General features: G+C 35.6%; 1 protein-coding gene across 3 annotated transcripts in view; it reads right to left on the bottom strand.

Moving 5' to 3' along the window:
* SNTG1 (syntrophin gamma 1) overlaps positions 1 to 24,609 on the bottom strand; it is an 852,347-nt gene that overhangs the window by 81,000 nt on the left and 746,738 nt on the right. For all 3 annotated transcript variants that reach the window (XM_070481301.1, XM_070481302.1, XM_044744142.2), the window contains 2 exons: positions 8,527 to 8,643; positions 7,333 to 7,404 (listed from right to left, as the gene is read on the bottom strand). In XM_070481301.1, coding sequence (XP_070337402.1) covers positions 7,333 to 7,404; positions 8,527 to 8,643 — 189 coding nt within the window. The remainder of the gene's footprint in view (positions 1 to 7,332; positions 7,405 to 8,526; positions 8,644 to 24,609) is intronic.

Consider the following 24,609-nt stretch of genomic DNA (forward strand, 5'->3'; position numbering starts at 1 on the left):
GCTAATCTTTGACAAAGGAGCAGAGGGCCTACAATGGAGAAAAGAAAGTCTCTTCAACAATTGGTGCTGGGAAAACTGGACAGCCACATGTAAAAGAATGAAAATCAACCATTCTTTTTCACCATTTACTAAAATAAACTCAAAATGGATCAAAGACCTAAAGATTAGGCCTGAAACAATAAGTCTTCTAGAAGAGAATATCGGCAGTACACTCTTTGACAGCAGCTTCAAAAGAATCTTTTCAGACACCATAACCCCTCAGACGAGGGAAACAATAGAAAGAATAAACAAATGGGACTTCATCAGACTAAAGAGCTTCTTCAAGGCAAGGGAAAACAGGATTGAAACAAGAAAACAGCCCACTAATTGGGAAAAAATATTTACAAGTTATTTATCCGAAAAGGGGTTAATCTCCATAATATACAAAGAACTCACACAACTCAACAATAAAAAATCAAACAACCCAATTACAAAATGGGCAAGGGACATGAACAGACATTTCTCCAAAGAAGATGTACGGATGGCCAATAGACACATGAAAAGATGTTCCTCATCACTAATCATCAGGGAAATGCAAATCAAAACTACACTAGGATATCACCTTACACCTGTTAGAATGGGAAAAATATCCAAAACCAAGAGTGACAAATGTTGGAGAGGCTGTGGAGAAAAAGGAACCCTCATACACTGTTGGTGGGAATGCAAACCGGTGCAGCCACTATGAAAAAGAGTATGGAGATTCCCCAAAAAGTTAATAATACAAATACCTTATGACCCAGCCATCCCTCTACTGAGTATCTATCCTAAGAACCTGAAATCAGCAATTCAAAAAGTCCCATGCACCCCTATGTTCATCACAGCCTTATTCACAATAGCCAAGTCATGGAACCAACCTAAGTGCCCAGCAACTGATGATCGGATAAGGAAGATATGGTATATATATATACAATGGAATACTACTTAGCCATAAAAAAGGACAAAGTCGTCCCATTCACAACAACATGGATAGACCTTGAGGGTATTATGCTGAGTGAAATAAGCCAGACAGAGAAAGACGAACTCTGTATGACTTCACTCATAGGTGGTAGTTAACATATGGACAAAGAGAACTGATCGGTGGTTACCAGGGGAAAGAGGGGTGGGGGAAGGGCACTAGGGGCGAAGTAGTGTACCTACAATATGACTAATAATGATGTACAACTGTAATTTCACAAGGTTGTTAACTATCATAACCTTAATAAAAAAAATTTAAACAATACATATTTGTTAGTCTCAAAAATAGTGTCCTAAAAATTAAAAAAGAAAGATGGTCTTTCAAAGGGCCTTGCTCCTGCTTATTCTAATGCTGGCTCTAAAAGGGGTGGGCTCACAATATCTACAAACCAACTAGTCCTCTACCTTTGCAATGTTTGCTAGCCAAGTGATGATAGGAGGTCCATTCTATAAACAATAATGTACAAATCAGCTATTCTGCATGAAGTTAGATATTCCACTCATTCCTGCTCTGTGTTTCTTCATGTACAGATGTTTAACATAATTGCTGTACCTTGTCTTTGACATCATGCAGATAGATCCTGTCTTCCTCTCACTAGGAAGAATCTGACCACTGGAATTGAACTCCTGAATCCAGCTGTAGCATGAGATCCAGGTTACACAGGGAGTAGTACCTGAGTGAAGGACTTTGGGTGTCTTCTAGGAGGGAGGGAACATTTGTGTCTAGTTATGTAAGGACAAAACACAGAAGTACACTTCTCTTTCCTACAGACACTGATATTATAAAGTTGTTTTCAATTGAAAAGGCAATCAGAGAGTACACAGCCTTCCAAAAATATAGAGGGAAATAGTACTAAACAACCAAGTTAGTGGTATTTGTCAATTTTTAAAATTATTCTGTATTGTGACTTTTCTTCTTAAACATTCACTTTCATGCCTAATTTTGTATTCCTAGTTTTACAATACTTTTTAATAAATGAGGTCCTTAAACTGAATAAGTGGAAGATCCCAACAACATCTGGACATACCCCTGTTGATCACCAGAATGGCCTGAGATTTAGTATGGCATCAGCTAATTGCCTAGGGTATTGGCTTTGCCACTTTATATAAAATATCTGTTTACCATCCTGCCTTCTCCTAGTTTCTGAAAAAATATCAGAATTCTAGCTTTTGTTTTTCCTTTTTCTCTAATCTCCGTGTTTTTTCAGGTTCTTCTCCACTTGCTCAATTCTAAATTTGTGACATGTAACATCAGAGATTTCTATTAGACATGTCAGTAGACAGATGTACACAATGATGAATACTCAGAATTCAGGGGCAAGTTCTAGGCAGAACATATGTGTGGGGGTCATCAGCATAGAAATGTTGATGTCCCTGGAAGGTAGAGTGGATAAGCTCTATTATACTGGAGGAGTTGGCCTTAGATAAACACAAGGACATTTATCTATCAGGATAGGGCTGCCAGTGGATATCGCAATGCTGAGACTTCACAATTGGGAAAAAGGTCATCATCTAAGAATTCGAACGAGAAGTACATGTTAATTTTGAGGGAAAGGAAGAAGGTTTAACTAACATAGGTTCTGGTAGATTAGGCAAGAAGACAGACTAAAAAATATAACATGACTGTGAGGCAGAATTAAAGGCTTTTTTGAAGTTCTAGTCTAGTATTCAAAACATGGTGTGTCTTCCTCCAGCTGCACTCAGCTGCACTGCTGTGTTAGAGAGCTAGAGCTCGGTGATCATTTTTCCAAAAGAGTCAGATGAAAGAGAACAGTGCAAGAGGGCAAGCCTCTGTGGCCACATGGCTATCATGAGCATAACAGCTGACCGTAGGCCTTTATACAGTCTTTGCTTAAGCATCTCTCCTTCACTCCACACCTCTCCAATCCACTGCCCACACCCTTGTTTGAAACATGTCATCTCTGACCAGGATCCTTGAAACAGCTCCTGGAGGCCCCCTCTCCCACCCCTTCACTCCCATTTCACATTGGAGTCAGAGGACTTTTTTAAAAGGCAAACTCCATCACTTCCTCATGCTTGAAATCCTTGGTGGCTCTCCTTAGTTCTTCAAATAAAGTTCGTATTCCTTATTATCGTCTTTTAACAGATTCCACCACCCAAACACTAACACAAACATCACACCCAGCAAATTACAGCCATGCTGAACATTTTTTAGTCATTTAAATAGCACACATTTCTTTGTATACCTGGTCAACTTTACACATGCTTCCTATGCCCAGAATGCTCCTTTCTCTTCCCATTCACTGAACTCCGGCCCCAACAAGACACATTTTCATCAGTTGAGCCTTTCATTTAGATTTCAAGTTTATTTAAGGCCTCCTCCAAAACTCCCTTCCTAAATTCCTTAGTCAGCTAGGCTTTTTCTGAACTCAACCCTTCTATACAGTTGTATTGAATCCCCTGTACCTAGTGGAGTGCTTGGCACATGGAAAATACTTAATGAATATTTGTAATATGAGTTAATAAACAAAAATGTATTCACAAATCAGTTAACAAATTGCAAATCTTCGCAACAACCTATGCTTTATTAGCCCCATTGAACATATGAAGAAATTGAAGTTCATAGTGGCTAACACATTTGCAGAGGGTAACGTATTTAGTAAGAGTTGTCATTTGTCGCCAAGTCTCTTATTCTGAAACCTTTGCTCTCTCATCAGCACCAGGCAGTCTTTCCTATTCTCATTTCTTTCCAATTTATCAATGCTTATACTGAGAGAGAAAGAGGAAGTTTAGTATAATATTTAAGAGCACAGATTTTTGAGAGAGACAGCAGGATTCAAATCCTTGGCTTTGACGTTTACTATCCATGTGACATTGAGTATTTACTTAAACTCTTTGCCTTCGCTTCCAAATCTGTAAAATGTGAATTATAATAACTATTTCACAGTCTCATCGTAAAGATTAAATAAATTATTACAGCACTTAGAACAATACCTGGCACATACATGGAAGCTATCTATACTGGGTAACCATTATTGCTTCATTTTTGTTATTACTGGTGTGGCTTCATATCAGAAGATACAGAATTTTCCCAATTGGTGGTTTCAGACTGGATGTAACATGGCATGGTCTAGAGCATTAAATTGTGCCTTTAAATTTGCCTTATCTGAGCGATCCCTTTCTGGAGACAGAAGTCTACAACTCACACAATTTGCACAGGACTGCTACCTCATGATGGTAGATGAGTGGTAATAGAAGATGCCCCTTCAGAATTGCTCACCAGATCCAACTCTCTGAGCCTCGGCTGCTTGTCAAGCCTATCATCCTCCGGGCACTGATCTCCATGCAGGAAAATAATCCATTTAGCACTGAGTCTTATGTTCACAGCTCTGTTCTTGTGCTATTTGAAATTTTCCTTTGAGAAAGAGAATCCTCGAAGGATATTTTTGTATGTCAAATGTAAATCCAAGAAGCATAGAACATGAGTATTGTACTCATTAATGGCAGGAGAGTTTTCTTATTTACATATAATAAGTGAGAGTAGATTTATATTTTATTCAATGCCTGAAAATATTGATCTACAGGCCTTAGTAACCTATGTAAAATATTTCCCAAAGTAATTAATAGGTTTATAGCAAATTTTATGTAGAAAGATAAATGAGAGCTGCTCTTTGATTTTAATTAGGCAGAGTACAAATACATGGGCACTTCCAGATACTTGTGATAGCAGTATAAGTTGGTATGGCTTTTCTAAGAGGCAATTTAGACACATAAACCCAATATCTTGAATATATTAAAATATTTTCCACCCAACATTTCCAAAATCTGAATTTAGATGAAAGGAAATAATTTGAAAGTTACTTAAATTGGTGGGCAAACATCAATTTTGGTTATCTATTTTTTTGGTTCCTTTGCATTTACCTAACGTCTGTGACACTGTAATAAAATGTAAGCTCAATGACAGCAGTGACTTTTTCTGCCTTTTTTTCCAGCCTAATAACAAATGCTTAGCAGATTAACTGATATTTAGAGAATACTCAACAATTATCAAATAAATCAAATGATTGTTATGATATGTCTGACGGAACAAATGGGAAAGTATCTAAAAGGCAAAATTAAGGAATTGGCTAAATAAATATGGCCAAAAGATAGATTAGACAAAATCTACTGAAAAGTCGTAGCTTTTTTGAAGAATATTAATTAACATAAAAAAAATCTCGACATATTTTTACATGAAAAACTAGAACACAAATCATATAATCCTAACTTTGCAAGTAAAATCTTTAAAAACAGAAATAAGGGGCTGGCCCGGTGTTGCAGCAGTTAAGTTTGCACATTTCACTTCGATGGCCTGGGGTTTGCCGGTTGAGATCCTGGATGCGGACCTATGCATTGCTTGTGAAGCCATGCTGTGGCAGATGTAGCACATATAAAGTAGAGGAAGATGGGCATGGAGGTTATCTCAGGGCCAGTCTTCCTTAGCAAAATGAGGAGGATTGGCAGCAGATATTAGCTTAGGGCTAATCTTCCTCAAAAAATAAAAAATAAAAATAAAAAAGAGAAACAAAATAAACCGTTTATATGAAGCCAGACATCATTTTTATTCTCTCCTTTAAAATTGTCCTTATTTCAAGCATTATGATGAACTACCTTATTTTTAAATGTTAAAATAGTTATAAAGACCATGAAGTTAGTTGGAAAATGGTTATGAAATAATTTATCTAAATAAGACTGTAGAAATGCATGCTGGATTACTACTAAGGAAAAGTTATACTAATATATGGATAGAAAATGGCAAATAAAACTGTTCAAGGTACGTAGTTTCTGGGTTTCTTTATCTTTCCTTTCTCTCTTTCTTCCTTTCTTCCTTCCTTACTTCCTTATTTTCTTCCTTTTGTTCTCTTCTTTCTAATTCCGTTAGGTTTTTCTTTTTTTCTAAAATGTTAAATTATAAAGCTATTTCATTAGCCATTTCAGTAACTACTTTAAAAAACTGGAGTTGGGTACGAACTCTTTTTCTTCAGTTACTGGTAGATATTTTAGGAGATGCCAGAGCCTTATTTATTTATTTTTTATTTTGCAGGGAACGATTCACCCTGAGCTAACATCTGTTGCCAATCTTCCTCTTTTTCTTTTTTTTTTCCTCCCCAGAGCCCCAGTACAAGCTCATATATCCTAATTGTAAGTCATTCCAGTTCTTCTATGTGAGCAGCCACCACAGCATAGCAACTGACAGACAGGTGGTGTGGTTTCGCAACCAGGAAGGGAATCCGGGCTGGCAAAGCAGTGATCACCAAACTTTAACCACTAGGCCATCAGGGCTGGCTCACCAGAGCCTTCTTTACTAACAATAAACTCAAGTATATCAGAGTTGTTCTTCCACTATTAGTCCCACAATAAAACTAAAACCACAAAAAGCAATGAGCAAGCAATGACCTACATTTTTATTTAGCTCTTGTGCCATTGTGAATGTCAGCTTTAATCTATGATTATTCTGTAGGGAAAAAAAATTATGAAGACATTTGATGTAATCATTTTTTTTTCTCTCTGCCTTCAGACACTTTTGATACATTTCATTGTGTTGTAAATGTCCCAGCATTTTTTATCCTACTGAGTCTTAACTGGAAGAGAAATAACTGACATAAAAGCAGGGAATTTAGTTTTCCCTGGTTACACAAACAAGGTCAACCTTAACCAGGATTTAATTATCAATCTGTAGTATTTACAAGCCTATAGACCCTAGAGTAGAAACATAATAAAGATTATTATTTAGGTGTTATAAATTATTCCCATTTTGATTCTTAAAAATGGCTACAGAAACCATTTGGAATTTTACAGAATTCTCAATGACTTCTTATTGCAACAAACCTGTGATTAGCATAGGTATTTAATTGAATTATGACAATTGTATGTTCTTTTGCATACTCAGAGAGATAACCTAACCCTGAGATTAAAAAAAAACAATTAACTTTCTTTACATACGTCTTTATATTTTCTGCATTTTCTAATTCCAAGTCTTATGCAAATTTTTCTCTTCCGTGTTTTACTCAGCAAATAACTACAGTAATACTTGAGGTTTAAATTCAGACTATTTGTATTTGAACCTGCTACTTCTTCCTCAACGCACTCCTGCTAAGCTTCTCTCTGTTCTCCTCCCCAGAATGGGGGGCTGCAGGATCTGCTGAATAGTTATTTAAGCCAATATGAAGGTGCTCATACACTTCTCTGCATTCGATCTTTTCTTTGATATATATATATTTTTGTCTTTCTCTGTTTTTTTGTATCCATGCATCATTTATTTTCATGAACTACTTATGAATCCAGAACCACTGTTTACTAAGGAAAAGCCATTAAAATCTTCATACTTGTTGATCATACCTTGAGAATCTTGCACATAATCTCATAAACTGAAAATGTTTTCTCTGCTCGGGTCCAGTCCCATGTTGTCACCTTTAAAAGATGAGAAACTAGTATATCATCTGTTTTAGAAAGAGAGCACCCATCTCCCTATTTATTTTACTTATATAATATGGTGCATAGTGGAACTCTCATACTCATACTATATAGTCTGTCAGTTGTAAAGTTATTGTCACAGAGATCTTCACATAATGTTTTGGTTTCTTCTCCTCCAAGTTTTATCACACTTCTATTCCTCTTTCAGCAAATGTTTTATGTTATCTTCACACCCTCCATTTGCCCAATGTCTTCACATATTTTAAATAATGTGTGTATTCTCCACATATAAATACCAAGTATCTCACACCTATAATATTTTTTCTCAGTTTACCACAAGTTACAAACAAAGAATACCAAATATCAACACTGGCTTTAATTTTTTTTTAAATAATTTATGTTAAGAAGTCGTTCCAAGATACGAAAGCCTTATAACATTGTGAAGACACCAAAACTACAGTGAATTTGTTTCACTTATCTATGTTTGAAACAAATATTTGTCCAGTCATAAGAAATTATTTCTAGTAGGAATGGAGTGAAAGATATAAATATCAATGACTTTTTTCCTGCCTTCCTGGTTCTTTGAACTTTGTGTCAACATAGACAGTCAAAATAGCAGCAGGTAAGACTTGATAATTCCAAGATCCTGTGCGTTACTAGACCTGTAAGTAAGTGGTCTGGTATTAGGTACTTACATTCAAAAAATATTTATTGAGAATTTACTGTTGTGTAAGGTACTTGCTTCCAAAAGCAAGCCCTTAGGTACAATAGGTAGCCATAGATATTTAATACGAAGCCCAAAGCCCACCATATAGGATACCCAAAATGCTATTGATTCGATTTAGACAGACTTATGCCACATAGGAAAACATATGTTGAGTGCCATAAGTGCCTAAACAGAAATGCTTTCTGGATTTTTCAAGGGTTAAAAAGTAAATGTTTAATACCAGAACATGTATCCTTAGAAAAATATTTTAAGAAATATTTGGACTGTTTTCTACTTTTGTCTGATTTTATTTTCAAAATATATTGGTAATATGTTATTTGTTACTGTTAAGTTGATGTCACTCTGTTGTGATAATGTGGGAAAAATAAAAAGTGTTGAACAAAATCACTTACTGGAGGTGCCAGAAACTTGTAAAGACATGAACCCCTCAGGGCTAGAAATGTTGGTGAGTACACGCGATCTTGAAGGGGGTCCTGCTCCCGTGCTTCACACCACCCCATGTAGACTATCTGCAAGGAAATTGAATATAATTAACTGTCAAAAAAGTCTCATTTCAGATGTCTTATGTGTATTTTTTATATCTTGTATTTTAATTCTCTCATAAAATGTTCAAATTAATTGATGCAAAAAAGTACGCTAACCAGATTTACGTTCAATAAGTGAATGTAAACTACGCATAAGAATTTAATACGTTTCTATCAGCACTTATCAAGTATTTGTTTATGCAATCTAACTTGAAATGAATTATATCTTCCACTCTCTATCATTCCTCCTATGAAAATATTTCTTTGTAATAAAATTCATTCAGTTTATCCTATCAGTTTTCCAATTAGTGGCATTTTACTACCTGGAAATGTGCTCTCAGGTAAAATATTTAAGTGGGTAAAGGAGACAAGATAAAGAGAGATACCTAATGTGATTACCACTAGCGTAGTGTACCACTCTATCTGTGCCTGACATGGCGGGATGATAACCTTTCTTGTTTTAGTCACTGATCTAAGATTATTCAAAAATTATGCATATATCAAATGGTAGTAACAACTCTGTGCCTCTGGCTCTTAAATGTAGCTGATCAATGTCCAAAATAAAATCATGTGAGGTAAGCCGCTCCTCTTTCTCTTATTTGATTGTCATGAAACTCAAACATGTACATAAACATTTATTAAATGAGTACTTCATCCCTAACAAAGTATTCACGTAACATTTCATTTATTTCTTACCACAACTCTACGTAGGAGATGTATTTGGGAATATATATTTCTCACCTCATGTAACTTACTTTGGTTTTATGGTTGGCAGATGCTCTTTCCTGTTCCTAGACTTTTGTTTTTTTGCTATGAGGTTTGCTATGACTAATGGGATTTTAATGCACACGACACAAGTAGAGTTGAACTTAGTATGTCATGCTTCTTCCATTATTGTAAGGAAAGCATACCCAAGGTAGAGAGATGTGGAATAGATCAGAGCTCAGATTACCTCCTGCATCCAAGCCCAGCCAACTCCAGCCTAGTGTCTAATGCCAAACAAACAGTTCTCTTGTAGAGAAAACACATACCCATTGTTGTATTGCACCTAGTTTTGGAGTTGTTTTATTATGCAGCATTACTATGGTGATAGCTGACTAACAACAATGAAAGAATCTGAAGTGTAGAATTTGAAATAAGATATCAGTCTGATTTTAGACCTCATTTTCTTTCCACTATATTATATTTGCTCTCCACAATAATTGTATTGCCCATTATCTCATTATCCAAGTTTGTTTTACAATCAGCTTCTGAGATATAAGGATGCTGTTTTAACAAATTGAGGAATTTTGATTTAAATAAAGTAGCTTAACAAGTGAGTCCAACTTTGTATGAGTTAGAATTGGAATTTGAACCAAAGTCCCTTGCTCTTTTAACTTTACTGTGTATTCTCTAATCTCTTACATTATTAATTTGTTGTTAGTACCCTAAAGTCGATTCCAACTCCTAGTGACCACGTGTACAGCAGAGTGGTATCTGGCTTGGTCTGTTTGCACCATCCTGTCATCTTCTGGCACTATTTCAGACAACATTCTGTTATTTATAGGATGTTCACAGCCAGTTTATTTGGAAGTGGGTGGTCAGGTCCTTCTTCCTAGTCTGTCTCAATCTGGAAGCTCTGCTGAAACCTGTCCACCATGGGTGCCTTTGCTGGTAATTGAAATACTGGTGGAATAGCTTTAAGCATCACAACAACACTCAGCCATCATAGTATGAAAACTAACAGATTGGTGGTGTGGTTCCCTGACTGGGAGACAAACCTCAGTGTGCAGTAGTGAGAATGCCCAATCTTTACCACTAGACCACGAGGGCTGGCTCGATTACTCATATATACTTTGAAATTTATAACATGTGGGAGCTATTCATAGAGACTAAATTGTTTAATAATAATATAGTAAGAACCAGCTACAGTAATTGATTATCTTGTATTGCTCATACGGCCAAGTAGATACTTAATCAAATAATAGCATAGCTTTTACAAAATAATGAAGTCTAATAGCTGACCATACCACAAGGGAAAAAATGAGTTAGCTATAGAAGTATATATAATTTGTCAGAATAACTGACTTAAAGTAAAAGTAGGAGAAGATTAATTTCCTTTTCCAGTTGTTGTGTATCATGCAATTCAGACAACCTGCTAACTGAAGTCACCTTGGAAAACAGGGAAACAATATTTTTTAAATGTGCTTAAAGCACTAGATATTTTATTAGGTATTAAAGAATTAACAGGAAAAACCCATAGTAAAATGGAAATTGTAGAGGTGAGCCCAAATGTGGGTTAACTTTCTAACACAGATATGGCCCATCAGAGACTGAGGTGCTTTTTTCAGCCTCACAGGTTTAGGGCATAATGTTAAATTCCAGGGCCCTTCAAGTGGGGAAGACTTAGTAAACATGCTCTCCTTTTATTTCAGATCACAAGTGACTGCATCCTAATAACAAAGTTGAGGCAGAAGTCATCAGCCCTTATAGTAACTAGAACTCAGATTCAAGTCATCCAGATGGTTGAGAAAATGTTAACCTTGCAATGATCTGTGATGAATCCAGATTACAGTTCTCCTAGGCTCCTGGCTAAAGAAAATGGAAACCCTCTCTGGATGATAATAGTATCATCCTGTGTCTCAACTTATTTTTTATAAAAACTGTGCCCTGGACACAATAAAAATAGCTAAGAATATAAGGGGAAAAATTCATGAAGCACATCAAATGAAAACCATGAAAAACAATAGGCAGCAGGACCCAACATTTAAGCATTCCAGGTATTAAAATTTTCTAACACAGACATTAACTTAATCTTGCTTCCTATGTACAGGAAGATAAGATATGAGCTTGTTTGTCTTCTTTTGAGAAATGTATATTGAGGTCTTTTAGCCCATTTTTAAATTGAGTTATCTGTCTTTTTGCAATTGAGTTTCTTATATATTTTGGACATTATCCCCTTATCAGATGTATGATTTGCCAATATTTTCTCCCATTCCATAGGCTCCTCTTTCACTCTGTTGATTATTTCCTCTGCTCTCCAGAAGTTTTTTATTTTGATGAAGTCCAATTTGCCTATTTTTGTTTTTGTTGACTATGTTTTTGGCGTCATATCCAAAAAATTATTGCCCAGACGAATGTTGAGGAGATTTTTCCTTATGTTTTCTTCCAGTTCAAAAAGGAAACTAAGAAAACAATCCTATTCACAATAGCAACAAAAAGTACAAAACACTTAGGAATAAACTTAACAAAGAGATGAAAGATTTGTACACTGAAAATTATAGAACATTAACAAAGGAAATTAAGATATAGATAAATAAAAAGACATGTCATGCTCATGGATTGGAAGAGTTAGTATTTAAAAATATCCATAATATCCAAAGTGACCTACTGATGCAATGCAATCCCTATCAAAATCCAAATGGCATTCTTTACAGAAATAATAGAAACATCCTAAAATTCATATGGTACCACAAAAGACCCTAAATAGCCAAAACAATATTGAGAAAGAAGAACAAAGCTAGAGGCACTGCACTTCCTCATTTCAAAATATATTACAAGGCAACAGTAATCAGAACAACAGGATACTGGCATAAAAGTGTATGCATAAACTAATGGAACAGAACAGAGAGCCCAGAAATAAATCCATGCATTTATGCTCGACTGATCTTCAACAAAGATGTCAAGAATGCACAATGGGGAACGGAAAGTCTCTTCCATAAAAAGTGTCCAGAAAACTTGATATCCACATGCAGAAGAATGAAATTGGACCCTTATCTCACACCATATACAAAAATCAACTCAAAGTGAATAAAACACTTATATGTAAGACCTAAAACCATAAAACCACAAAAAATGCAGTTTTAAAACATTATGCATCTTCTCTGTATATATTCCAATGTGGCTACAATTAAAAAGGAAGGAAGTGCCCAATTTTGGTGAAGACATGTAGTAATGTAAAAGCTCATATACAGCCAGTGAAAGTTTCATTTTTCACTTCTAATATAAACTCAACACTAATGTTTAGACATGTGCACTGAGGCATACATACAAGAATGTCCATTGTAGCATAATTCTTAGTAGTTCCAACTGCATACCAATGTTTTAAAATGTTAAGAAGCTGCATACCTTCCAACATATTCTTTAGATGTATAAAGTAACAAACTGTGATATAATAAAGTAATAGTATACAGCAAGAAAAATTAGTAATTACAGTTATGTGGAAAAACATACATGAATCCCACAGAATATGTTAATTAAAAGAAGCACATATAGAGTAATATGTACACATACACATATATATATATATGTATGTATGTGTGATTTGATTCAAATAATCTATAGTATTTTAGAATGCATTCTTAGTTGGAAGAAAAAAGTACTGTAGTAAAGCAAGACAATTATTACCCAAACTGTCAGGATAATGGTTACATTAAAAGACAGCAAGCCAGTTGTGACTGGGGAAGAATGCAAAGTGGGGAGAGGGAACCTGAGTTGCTAGGAATCTACTTTTCTTGACCTGGAATGTGGTTACACAGGGGTTTTGGGCTTTTGAATAATCAAGCTGTACATCTATGTTTTATAAACTTTCTATACATGTATTGTATTTTGCAAAAGTTCATTATCAAAATAGCATACAATGTGTACTATTAGTAAGAGTTTTATAACAATCATCTCAAAATAACATAGGGTTTTGTGAATTTTTTTATTTATTTATTTATTTTTTATTAATGTTATGATAGATTACAACCTTGTGAGATTTCAGTTGTACATTTTTGTTAGTCATGTTGTGGGTACACCACTTCCCCCTTTGTGCCCTTCCCCCAGCCCCCCTTTTCCCTGGTAACCACCGATCAGATCTCCTTATCAATATACTAACTTCTACCTATGAGTGGAGTCATATAGAGTTCGTCTTTCTCTGACTGGCTTATTTCGCTTAACATAATACCCTCGAGGTCCATCCACGTTGCTGTGAATGGGCGAATTTTTTCTTTTTTTATGGCTGAGTAGTATTCCATTGTGTATATATACCACATCTTCTTTATCCAATCATCAGTTTCTGGGCATGTAGGTTGGTTCCACGTCTTGGCTATTGTAAATAATGCTGCGATGAACATAGGGGTGCAACAGACTCTTGAGATTTCTGATTTCAGGTTCTTAGGATAGATACCCAGTAATGGGATGGCTGGGTCATAGGGTATTTCTATTTTTAACTTTTTGAGAAATCTCCATACTGTTTTCCATAGTGGCTGTACCAGTTTGCATTCCCACCAACAGTGTATGAGGGTTCCTTTTTCTCCACAACCTCTCCAACATTTGTTGCTCTTGGTTTTGGATGTTTTTGCCAATCTAACGGGTGTAAGGTGATATCTTAGTGTAGTTTTGATTTGCATTTCCCTGATGATTAGCGATGATGAACATCTTTTCATGTGTCTATTGGCCATATTCATATCTTCTTTTGAGAAATGTCTGTTCATGTCCTCTGCCCATTTTTTGATCGGGTTGTTTGTTTTTTTGTTGTTAAGCAGTGTGAGTTCTTTGCATATTATGGAGATTAACCCTTTGTTGGATAAGTGGCTTGTAAATATTTTTTCCCAATTAGTGAGCTGTTTTTTTGTTTCAATCCTGTTTTCCCTTGCCTTGAAGAAGCTCTCTAGTCTGATGAAGTCCCATTTGTTTATTCTTTCTATTGTTTCCCTCGTCTGAGGGGTTATGGTGTCTGAAAAGATTCTTTTGAAGCTGCTGTCAAAGAGTGTACTGCCTAAATTCTCTTCCAAAAGACTTATTGTCTCAGGCCTTATCTTTAGGTCTTTGATCCATTTTGACTTTATTTTGGTGTGTGGTGAAAAAGAATGGTCAATTTTCAATCTTTTGAATGTGGCTGTCCAGTTTTCCCAGCACCATTTGTTGAAGAGACTTTCTTTTCTCCATTGTAGGCCCTCTGCTCCTTTGTCAAAGATTAGCTGTCCATAGATGTGTGGTTTTATCTCTGGGCTTTCAATTCTGTTCCATTCTTCTGTGGACCTGTTTTTGTACCAGTACCATGCTGTTTTGATCACTGTAGCTTTGTAGTATGTTTTGAAATTGGGGATTGTGATTCCGCCGGCTTTGTTTTTCTTGCTCAGGATTGCTTTAGCAATTCGCGGTCTGTTGTTGCCCCATATGAATTTTAGGATTGTTTGTTCAATTTCTGTGAAGAATGTTCTTGGGATTCTGATTGGGATAGCATTGAATCTGGAGATTGCTTTAGGTAGTATGGACATTTTAACTATGTTTATTCTTCCAATCCATGTGCATGGAATGTCTTTCCATCTCTTTATGTTGTCGTCAATTTCTTTCAAGAAAGTCTTGTAGTTTTCATTGTATAGATCCTTCACTTCCTTGGTTAAGTTTATCCCAAGGTATTTTATTCTTTTCATTGCGATTGTGAATGGGATTGAGTTCTTGAGTTCTTTTTCTGTTAGTTCATTGTTAGAGTATAGACATGCTACTGATTTATGCACGTTAATTTTATACCCTGCTACTTTGCTGTAGTTGTTGATTATTTCTAATAGTTTTTCTATGGATTCTTTGGGGTTTTCTATATATAAGATCATGTTGTCTGCAAACAGCGAGAGTTTTACTTCTTCGTTACCTATTTGGATTCCTTTTATTTCTTTTTCCTGCCGAATAGCTCTGTCCAGCACCTCCAGTACTATGTTGAATAGGAGTGGTGAAAGTGGGCACCCTTGTCTTGTTCCTGTCCTCAGAGGGATGGCTTTCAATTTTTGTCCATTGAGTATGATGTTGGCTGTGGGTCTGTCATATATGGCCTTTATTATGTTGAGGTACTTTCCTTCTATACCCATTTTATTGAGGGTTTTTATCATAAATGGGTGTTGGATCTTGTCGAATGCTTTCTCTGCATCTATTGAGATGATCATGTGGTTTTTGTTTTTCATTTTGTTGATGTAGTGTATCACGTTGATTGACTTGCGGATGTTGAACCATCCCTGTGTCCCTGGTATAAATCCCACTTTATCATGGTGTATAATCTTTTTGATGTATTGCTGTATTCGGTTTGCCAAAATTTTGTTGAGGAGTTTTGCATCTATGTTCATCAGTGATATCGGCCTGTAGTTCTCCTTCTTTGTGTTGTCCTTGTCAGGTTTGGGGATCAGAGTGATGTTGGCTTCATAGAATGTGTTAGGGAGTACTCCATCTTTCTCAATTTTCTGGAGCAGTTTGAGAAGAATAGGTATTAAGTCTTCTTTGAATGTTTGGTAGAATTCTCCAGAGAAGCCGTCTGGTCCTGGACTTTTATTTTTGGGGAGGTTTTTGATTACCGTTTCTATTTCCTTACTTGTGATTGGCCTATTCAGATTCTCCATTTCTTCCTGATTCAGTTTGGGGAGATTGTAGGAGTCTAGGAATTTGTCCATTTCTTCCAGGTTGTTCAATTTGTTGGCATATAGTTTTCATAGTATTCTCTTATGATCTCTTGTATTTCATTGGTATCTGTTGTGATTTCTCCTCTCTCATTCCTAATTTTATTTATTTGCGATTTCTCTCTTCTTTTCTTGGTGAGTCTGGCTACAGGTTTGTCAATTTTGTTAATTCTTTCGAAGAACCAACTCTTTGTTTCATTGATCCTTTCTATTGTCTTTTTTGTTTCAATATCGTTTATTTCTGCTCTTATTTTTATTATTTCCCTCCTTCTACTGACTCTGGGCTTTGTTTGTTCTTCTTTTTCTAGTTCTATTAGGTGTCGTTTGAGGTTTCTTATGTGAGCTTTTTCTTGTTTAGTGAGGTGAGCCTGTATTGCGATGAATTTCCCTCTTAGGACTGCTTTTGCTGCATCCCAAATGATTTGGTATGTCGTGTTCTCATTTTCATTTGTCTCCAGATAATATTTGATTTCTTCTTTAATTTCTTCAATTGTCCATTGTTTGTTCAGAAGCGTGTTGTTTAGTCTCCACATTCTTGCACCTTTCTCTGCTTTTTTCTTGTAGTTGATTTCTAGTTTCATAGCGTTATGATCAGAAAAGATGCTTGATATTATTTCAACTCTCTTGTGTTTATTGATGTTTGCTTTGTTTCCCAAAATATGGTCAATCCTTGAGAATGTTCCATGTGCACTTGAGAAGAATGTGTAACCTGCTGTTTTTGGATGAAGTGTTCTATATATATCTATTAAGTCCATCTGGTCTAATTTTTCATTTAATTCTATTATTTCCTTGTTGATTTTCTGTCTGGATGTTCTGTCCATTGGTGTTAATGGTGTGTTGAGGTCCCCTACTATTATTGTATTGTTGATGATGTCTTCTTTTAGTTCTATTAAGAGTTGCTTTACAAATTTTGGTGCTCCTGTGTTGGGTGCGTATGTATTTATAAGTGTTATGTCTTCTTGGTGGAGAGTCCCTTTTATCATTATATACTGTCCCTCTTTGTCTTTCTTTATCTGTTTTGCTTTGAAATCTACCTTGTCTGATATTAGTATAGTGACACCTGCTTTCTTTTGTTCATTATTAGCTTGGAGTATTGTTCTCCATCCCTTCACTCTGAGTCTGTGTTTGTCTTTGGGGCTGAGGTGTGTTTCCTGGAGGCAGCATATTGTTGGGTCTTGTTCTTTGATCCATCCTGCCACTCTGTGTCTTTTGATTGGGGAGTTCAATCCATTTACATTTAGAGTGATTATTGAGATGTGGGGGCCTACCACTACCATTTTGTGTCTTGTTTTCCGGTTTTCTTCAATTTCCTTTGTTTCTCGTCCCATGGTTTAATCTGTTCTGATGAAGAGCTGCTACTCTCTGTTGTTGTCCTTCTACTTATCTCCTCTGCTCTTGGTTTTGTAGCCCCTTTCCTTTTTTGGATTTTTCAGGAATGAGGGTTTTCCTGAGGATTTCCTGAAGAAGATGTTTTGTGGCAATGAACTCCCTTAATTTTTGTTTATCTGGGAAAGTTTTTATTTCTCCACCGTATTTGAAGGATATTTTCGCTGGGTAGAGAATTCTCAGCTGTAGATTTTTGTCCTTCAGATTTTTGAATATATCATTCCACTCTCTTCTAGCCTGTAAAGTTTCTGCTGAGAAATCTGCTGATAGCCTGATGTGGGTTCCTTTGTAGGTTAGTTTCTTTTGCCTGGCTGTCCTTAGTATTTTCTTCTTGTCGTTGACTTTTGCTAGCTTCACTACTATATGCCGTGGAATTGGTCTTCTTGCATTGATAAAGTTTGGAGATCTATTGGCTTCTGTCACCTGAAGATCCATCTCTCTCACCAGATTTGGGAAGTTCTCAGCCATTATTTCTTTGAATAGGCTTTCTGCCCCTTTCTCCTTCTCTTCTCCCTCTGGTATACCTATAATCCTTACGTTGCATCTCCTAATTGTGTCTGATAATTCTTGGAGAGTTTCTTCATTTCTTTTTAGTCTTACTTCTCTCTCCTCCTCTGCCTGCAGCAATTCTATATTGCCATCTTCCAAATTGCTGATTCTTTCCTCCATATTATCGGCCCTACTGTTCAGTGCATCTAGATTTTTCTTAATCTCCTCTATTGTGTTCTTCATTTCCAATATTTCTGTTTGGTTCTTCTTTATCGTATCAAACTCTTTTGTGACATAGCTCCTGAACTCGTTGAGTTGTCGGTCAGAATTCTCTCTTAACTCAGTGAGTATTTTAATGATGACTGTTTTGAATTCATCATCATTTAGGTTATATATCTCATTTTCTTTGGGATTGTTTTCTGTATATTTGTTATTTTCCTTCTGTTCTGGAGATTTAATGTATTTTTTCATATTGCTTGATGTTGTTGATTTGTGCCTCTGCATAGAGATAGAGTTTAGTTGCTCCTTTCACTTGTTTCTGCTGCTGTGGTGGGGGAGCAGCTGTTTATACTGCACCAACCAGGAACCCTATCCGCAGTTGCTAACTGGGCCTGGTAGCATACAATGTGTACTATTAGTAAGAGTTTTATAACAATCTTATCTCAAAATAACATAGGGTTTTGTGAATTTTATAAGAAGAAAGTATTTTGACAAATATGGTTAAATTGCCCTGTTATTCTGGAGCCATTACAATGATAAAATTTTAATTATTATCAATTATATCACATTTAATCATCATATTATTTCTCCATTAAGACAGAGTCTTTAATTTTAATTCAATTTGATAAAATAGTTTCTCCATGTTTATTACTTTCCTATATTGGCAAGAGAAAAAAGAGAATGAAGTGGTGTACATAATTCTGAAAAGGAAACATTTAAGCTTCTTATGACTGAAATTTGAATTTGTTATCTCTTCTACCTCCATAATTTGCTAAAATCTGAAAGATTAAGAATGGTATACTGATATCTTTCAAGAAATATCATTGAATACAATTTTATTATTTTGAACTGAGTTTAGCTTTGTGGAATGAGTGAAGGATATAACTAACAAAAATGGGATAATCAGATCTGTAAGAAATATTTCCTCATGATTGTTCTCTACCCCAAAGATTAACCTTCTCATTGTGTGTGCCAAAATAAGGGAAACTAGTTCTTCCCAATTGTGCAGAGATGTCAAAAGGAACTTTTTGTTTTTCACCATTAGCAAGACTTGTGTGAAATAATTATATGGTTGAAGAGATATAAGGCATTTTCAGTAAATTTTCCCTACATATGTCACAGCAAATGATAAATCTAAAGAAAAACTGTATCACTTAATCTTAGAAAAATAAAAATTAAAAAACCAAATGGGCAATATAGGCATAAGGATATTTCAAATAAGATATTACAGAAACAAGTGGAATTAAAAGGAAATAGTTCTCTATGCACGTGAAATGACAAAAAGACTTCCAAACATGGATAATTTTAAGATAAATATTTCAGAAGCATGTCTTTTTTTTTTAGCTTTATTGAGGTATAAATTGACAAATAAAACTGTAAGGTATTTAAAGTGTACATTGTGATGGTTTGGTACATATACACATCATGAAAGGATTCTTCCCATCTAGTTAATTAACATATCCATCACCTCACATAGTTTTATGTACACATATATATGCATATATATAAATTTTTTGGGTGAGAATATTTAAATTCTAATCTCTTAGAAAATTTCAGTTATACAATGTAGTGTTATCACCTATTGTCACCATATTATATGATAGATTCTCAGATCTTATTCATATTATAGCTGAAAGTTTTCACCTTTATACCAGCCTCTCCCCATTTTGCCTATCCCCCAGACCCTGGGAACCATTTTCTACCCTCTGTTTCTATGAGTCTGACTTTTTGTTTCTTTTGATTCCACATACAAGTGATACCATGCAACATTTATCTTTCTCAACATGACTTATTTCACTAGCAAAAGGCCCTCAAGTTTCATCCATGTTGTCACAAATGGCAGGATGTCCTTCTTTCTCATAGCTGAACAATATTTCATCGTACATATTTACCACATCTCCTTTGTCCATTCATCTGTAGACCAACAGTTCGTTTCCATATTTCGGCTATTGTGAATAATGCTACAACAAACACAGGAATGCAAACATCTCTTTGAGATCCTGTTTTCATTTCCCTTGGACAAACATCCAGAAGTGGAATAGCTGGATCATATGGTAGATCTATTTTTAATTTTTTGAAGAATCTCCATACTATTTTCTATAATGGCTGTACCAATTTACAATCTCACCACCGGTGTACAATATTCACCAATGGTTGTTATCTCTTGTCTTTTTCATGACAGTTGTTCTAACAGGTGTGAGATGATATCTCGTGGTTTTGATTTGCATAAAATTGCCTATTTAAAGCTATATGTGTAATCATCTGAAAATTATGCCTGATATGTGAAGCCTGCCCTGCATAAATAATTATTTTTTATTATTTTAAAACATTTTATTTTACATTATTATTTTTTCCCCTTCTAAATAGACATTATTTTTCAGAGCAGTTTTAGGTTCACAGCATAATCAAATGTAAGGTACAGAGATTTCCTATAGACCCCCTTCCCCGACACATACACAGCCAGTGTGCCTCCCCCACCATCAACATCCCCCATCAGAGTGGTACATCTGTTACAATTGATGATTCTACATTGACACATCATTATCACCCAAAGTCCATAGTTTACATTAAGGTTCACTCTTGGTGTTGTACATTCCATTGATTTTAACAAATGTATAATGACATGTATCCACCATTATGGTATCATATAGGATAATTTCACTGCATTAAAAATTCTCTGTTCTCCACTGATTCATCCCTCCATCCCCACCCCATAGCAACCACTGGCTTTTTACTGTCTGCATAATTTTACTGTTTCCAAAATGTCATATTGTTAAGATCCCATAGTATATAGCATTTTCAAATTGACTTTCTTCACTTAATAATGTGCATTTAAATTTCCTACATGTCTTTTCACAGCTTGAAAGCTCATTTCTTTTTAGCATTGAATGATATTCCATTCTGTGGACGTACCACCCTTTACTTATCCATTCACCTTCAGAAGGCCATCTTGGTTGCTTACAAGTTTTAGTAATTATGGATAAAGTTGCTACAAACACCAGTGTGCAGATTTTTGTATGAATGTAGGTTTTCCACTCATTTAGGTAAATATCAAGAAGTGTGACTGCTCAAATATGTGGTAAAAGTATACTTAGTTTTGTAAGAAAACACTAAACTGTCTTCCAAAGTGGCTGTAACAGTGTGCATCCTCACTAGCAACGTATGACAGTTCCTGTTACTCCACATCCTCACCAGTATCGGTATTGTCAGTGTACTTGGTTTTCATTGTTCTAACAGGTATTTAGTGTATCTCATTGTTTTTTAATTTGATTTCTGATGACATATAACCTGGAGCACCTTTTCATATATTTATTTGCTACTGTATATCTTCTTTGGTGAGGTATCTATTAATGCCTTTGGCACATTTTTTAATCAGGTAGTTTGTTTCATTGTTGTTGAGTTTCAGAAGTTCTTTGTATATTTTGGATAACATTACTGTATAGATATGTGTTTTGCAAATATTTTTTCCCGCTCTGTGGCTTGTCTTCTCATTCTATTGATATTGTCTTTTGCAGAGCAACAGTTGTTACTTTTAATGAAGTCCATCACAGCAATTATTTGTTTCATAGATCATGCCTTTGGTGTTGCATCTAACATGTCACTGGCGTATCCAAGGTAATCTAGATTTCCTCCTATGTTACCTTTTGGGAGTTTTATGGTTTTGGATTTTACATTTAAGTCTATGATCGATTTTGAGTTAATTTTTGTGAAGGATACACGGTCTATGTCTAGATTCTTTTTTTGCATATGAATGTCCAGTTGTTCCAGTACCATTTGTTGAAAAGACTATCTTTGTTCCATTGTGTTGCCTTTGCTCCTTTGCTAATGATCAGCTGACTGTATTTGTGCGGGTCTATTTCTGGTCCCTCTATTCTGTAACACTGATCAATTTTTCTATGTTTTTTTCAATACCACACTATCTTGTTTACCATAGCTTTATAGCAAGACTTGAAGTCAGGTAGTGTCAGTCCTCAGAATTTGTTCATCTCCACTATTATGTTGGCTATTCTGAGTCTTTTGCCTCTCCACATAAACTTTAGAATCAGTTTGTCGATATTCATAAAATAACTTTCTGGGACTTTGGTTGGGATTGGTGACAGTAATAATTACTATTTTTATTTAAAAATTATTTTAAAAAGATACAATATAATGTGTAACAATGTATTCATGATAAATAACAAAACTGAAGCAAATGGTACATTCTTGCAGCAAAATAATTACAGTACGCTAAGAAATTTACATTTAACATAGGTCTCTAACATTTTATCATCCAAAGTGAAGATAGAGAGTATCCTTATTTGATCTCCCTGTGATAGTGTGGTGCTTGGTCCATCAACATCAGTATTATCTGGGAATTTGTTAGAAATGCAAATTCTCATACCCTCTCCCAAACCTACTGCATCAGAAGCCTTACGGTTGGGGCCAGCACGCTGTGTTTTACCAAACCCTCTAGCTTATGCTGATATTGCCTCAGTTTTGGACATATTTATCCCTAAGTCAGGGAGTAGATCATCTAATTTTGTTATAATCCCAACAGCTGGTAAGGCTGTGTATTATTGAGAACAGCATTTGTTACTAGTGACAGAAAAAATCATAATGAAAGTATCCTAGTACTTGAAAGAGAAAAATAAATGATAAGGTCTTAATAAAAAGAGTATTTCCAAATAAAACTATGAGACAGACTTGTAGAAAACCAATTCTTCTCCCTGGGACAACTGGAATAAAATAGGCAACAATTTCTAAAAGGCGAATAAAGACATTTGAGAAAATGTTGTAATGTTACCAAGGCACAAAGATCTAAGCACCCAGCTCCTAGTGCAAAGGAAAGCTCACAGATGTGAGTCACTCTCAGTGCCACTTTCTCCTGTGGCATTTCTACTGTCAATCAGCTGCTGAGGGGCTGAAATGGTGACTCTCAGCAGATTTAAAGGTTTAAGTAACATATGTTGGATTTCAGAGCCCTTCATGAAAAGACCTAGCAGGATACAACACAGAAGAAAAAAGATAAATGAGTAATAGACCCAGCCTCAAAAAGACTGGAGCCTCATTCATGAACACTCAGCCCTGATTCCAATAAGATAAATTGTACTTCTGATTTTATTTTGCCATAAATAAAAGTAAATCTTCTCTGGAGGATGATAACACAATTCAGAACCTCAAATATTGTCTATAATTTTTATAGACAATAAATAAATAAATAAATTTTATAGACAGTATATAGAAGCCATACAAGGAGACAAAAATAAATACAATTCAGAAAAACCAAGTGATAAAACCAAAAGTAGATGAAAAAACACACACAGGAGATTCAGATTTTGGAGTAATCAGACTCAGAGTTTAAAACTTCTCTGCACAAAATGTTCAAAATTTAGATGACTAGTTCAAAAATTATAGCAGATAACTGGAAATTACATAGTATTAAAACACATATCTAGAAATGAAAATTGAATACTGAAACTGGAGCTCAATATAAGGATTTGCCAGAAGTTCATATATAACTAAAGAGAGGAGCACAAAGTTAAGTGAATTTAATAGTCACTATATACAAAATCAACAATTGCATTTCTATACTAAAAAGACCATTTTTCTACTTCTTGACGTGTGTGTGCATGTGTATATGTGCATATATGTGTGTCTGTGCACAGCTTATTAGCAGAAGGTTAAATGCTGCAACTAAAAGCAGTTGGGAGTAACAGATGTTTCCCAAGGTCACAGCAATCTAAAAAGAGAATAAAAATTTAAAATTATTTACCAAGGAGTTCTGGCTTGGTGGTACCTGCATCTCACAGCACTCCTCCCCTTGCAGAACTTCAGAATTAATCTCAAGTCCCTAAACTGAGGGAGAGGAGATATACGTCTCCCAAATCACAATCATCTTTATATTCCACCTCGCCTCTTATTTCAGACAGTGACATCAACAGAACCTAACAAATCCACATGTCTGCTTTTGATGGTGTTTCCAGGAGATTTCTGACAAAACTGTGCCTATACTGGTGATACTCTGTGGCCATTGCAAACACTTACTGATGTTTTCCCTCAGTATCCACGCCAGCTACCTCTAGGTGAGGAGTCATCGTGTGGAGCCCCGGGGGTTGAGCCATGGATTGACTCACCCACTTTCTAATATGAATACATCCTTTATTCTTTCCCTTGTTCTCTCCATTCAATGGACACCACTCCCAGGAGCTGAAGCCATTCAGATCAAGAAACAGGGCAGACTGTGTCTCAATACAGCCTTTGATGTTATTTGGCATCAAGTTCACCCTCCCTTTTAGACCAGGAGGTCAGCCTGCTTCCATTTCCGACATGTAGCAATCAAACCCACTCCTTCAGTTCCTTCTAGGAAATTAGCCCCTTCCCAATCCCACTGTCATTGTCAGTCACCTGTTGTTTCATAAATGTTTCATTAGGCAATTTTATGTTTGTAAGGGCTTTTACAAGACTTTTGCTT

Source organism: Equus asinus, chromosome 12 (genome assembly GCF_041296235.1).
Source record: "Equus asinus isolate D_3611 breed Donkey chromosome 12, EquAss-T2T_v2, whole genome shotgun sequence".
Taxonomy (NCBI): domain Eukaryota; kingdom Metazoa; phylum Chordata; class Mammalia; order Perissodactyla; family Equidae; genus Equus; species Equus asinus.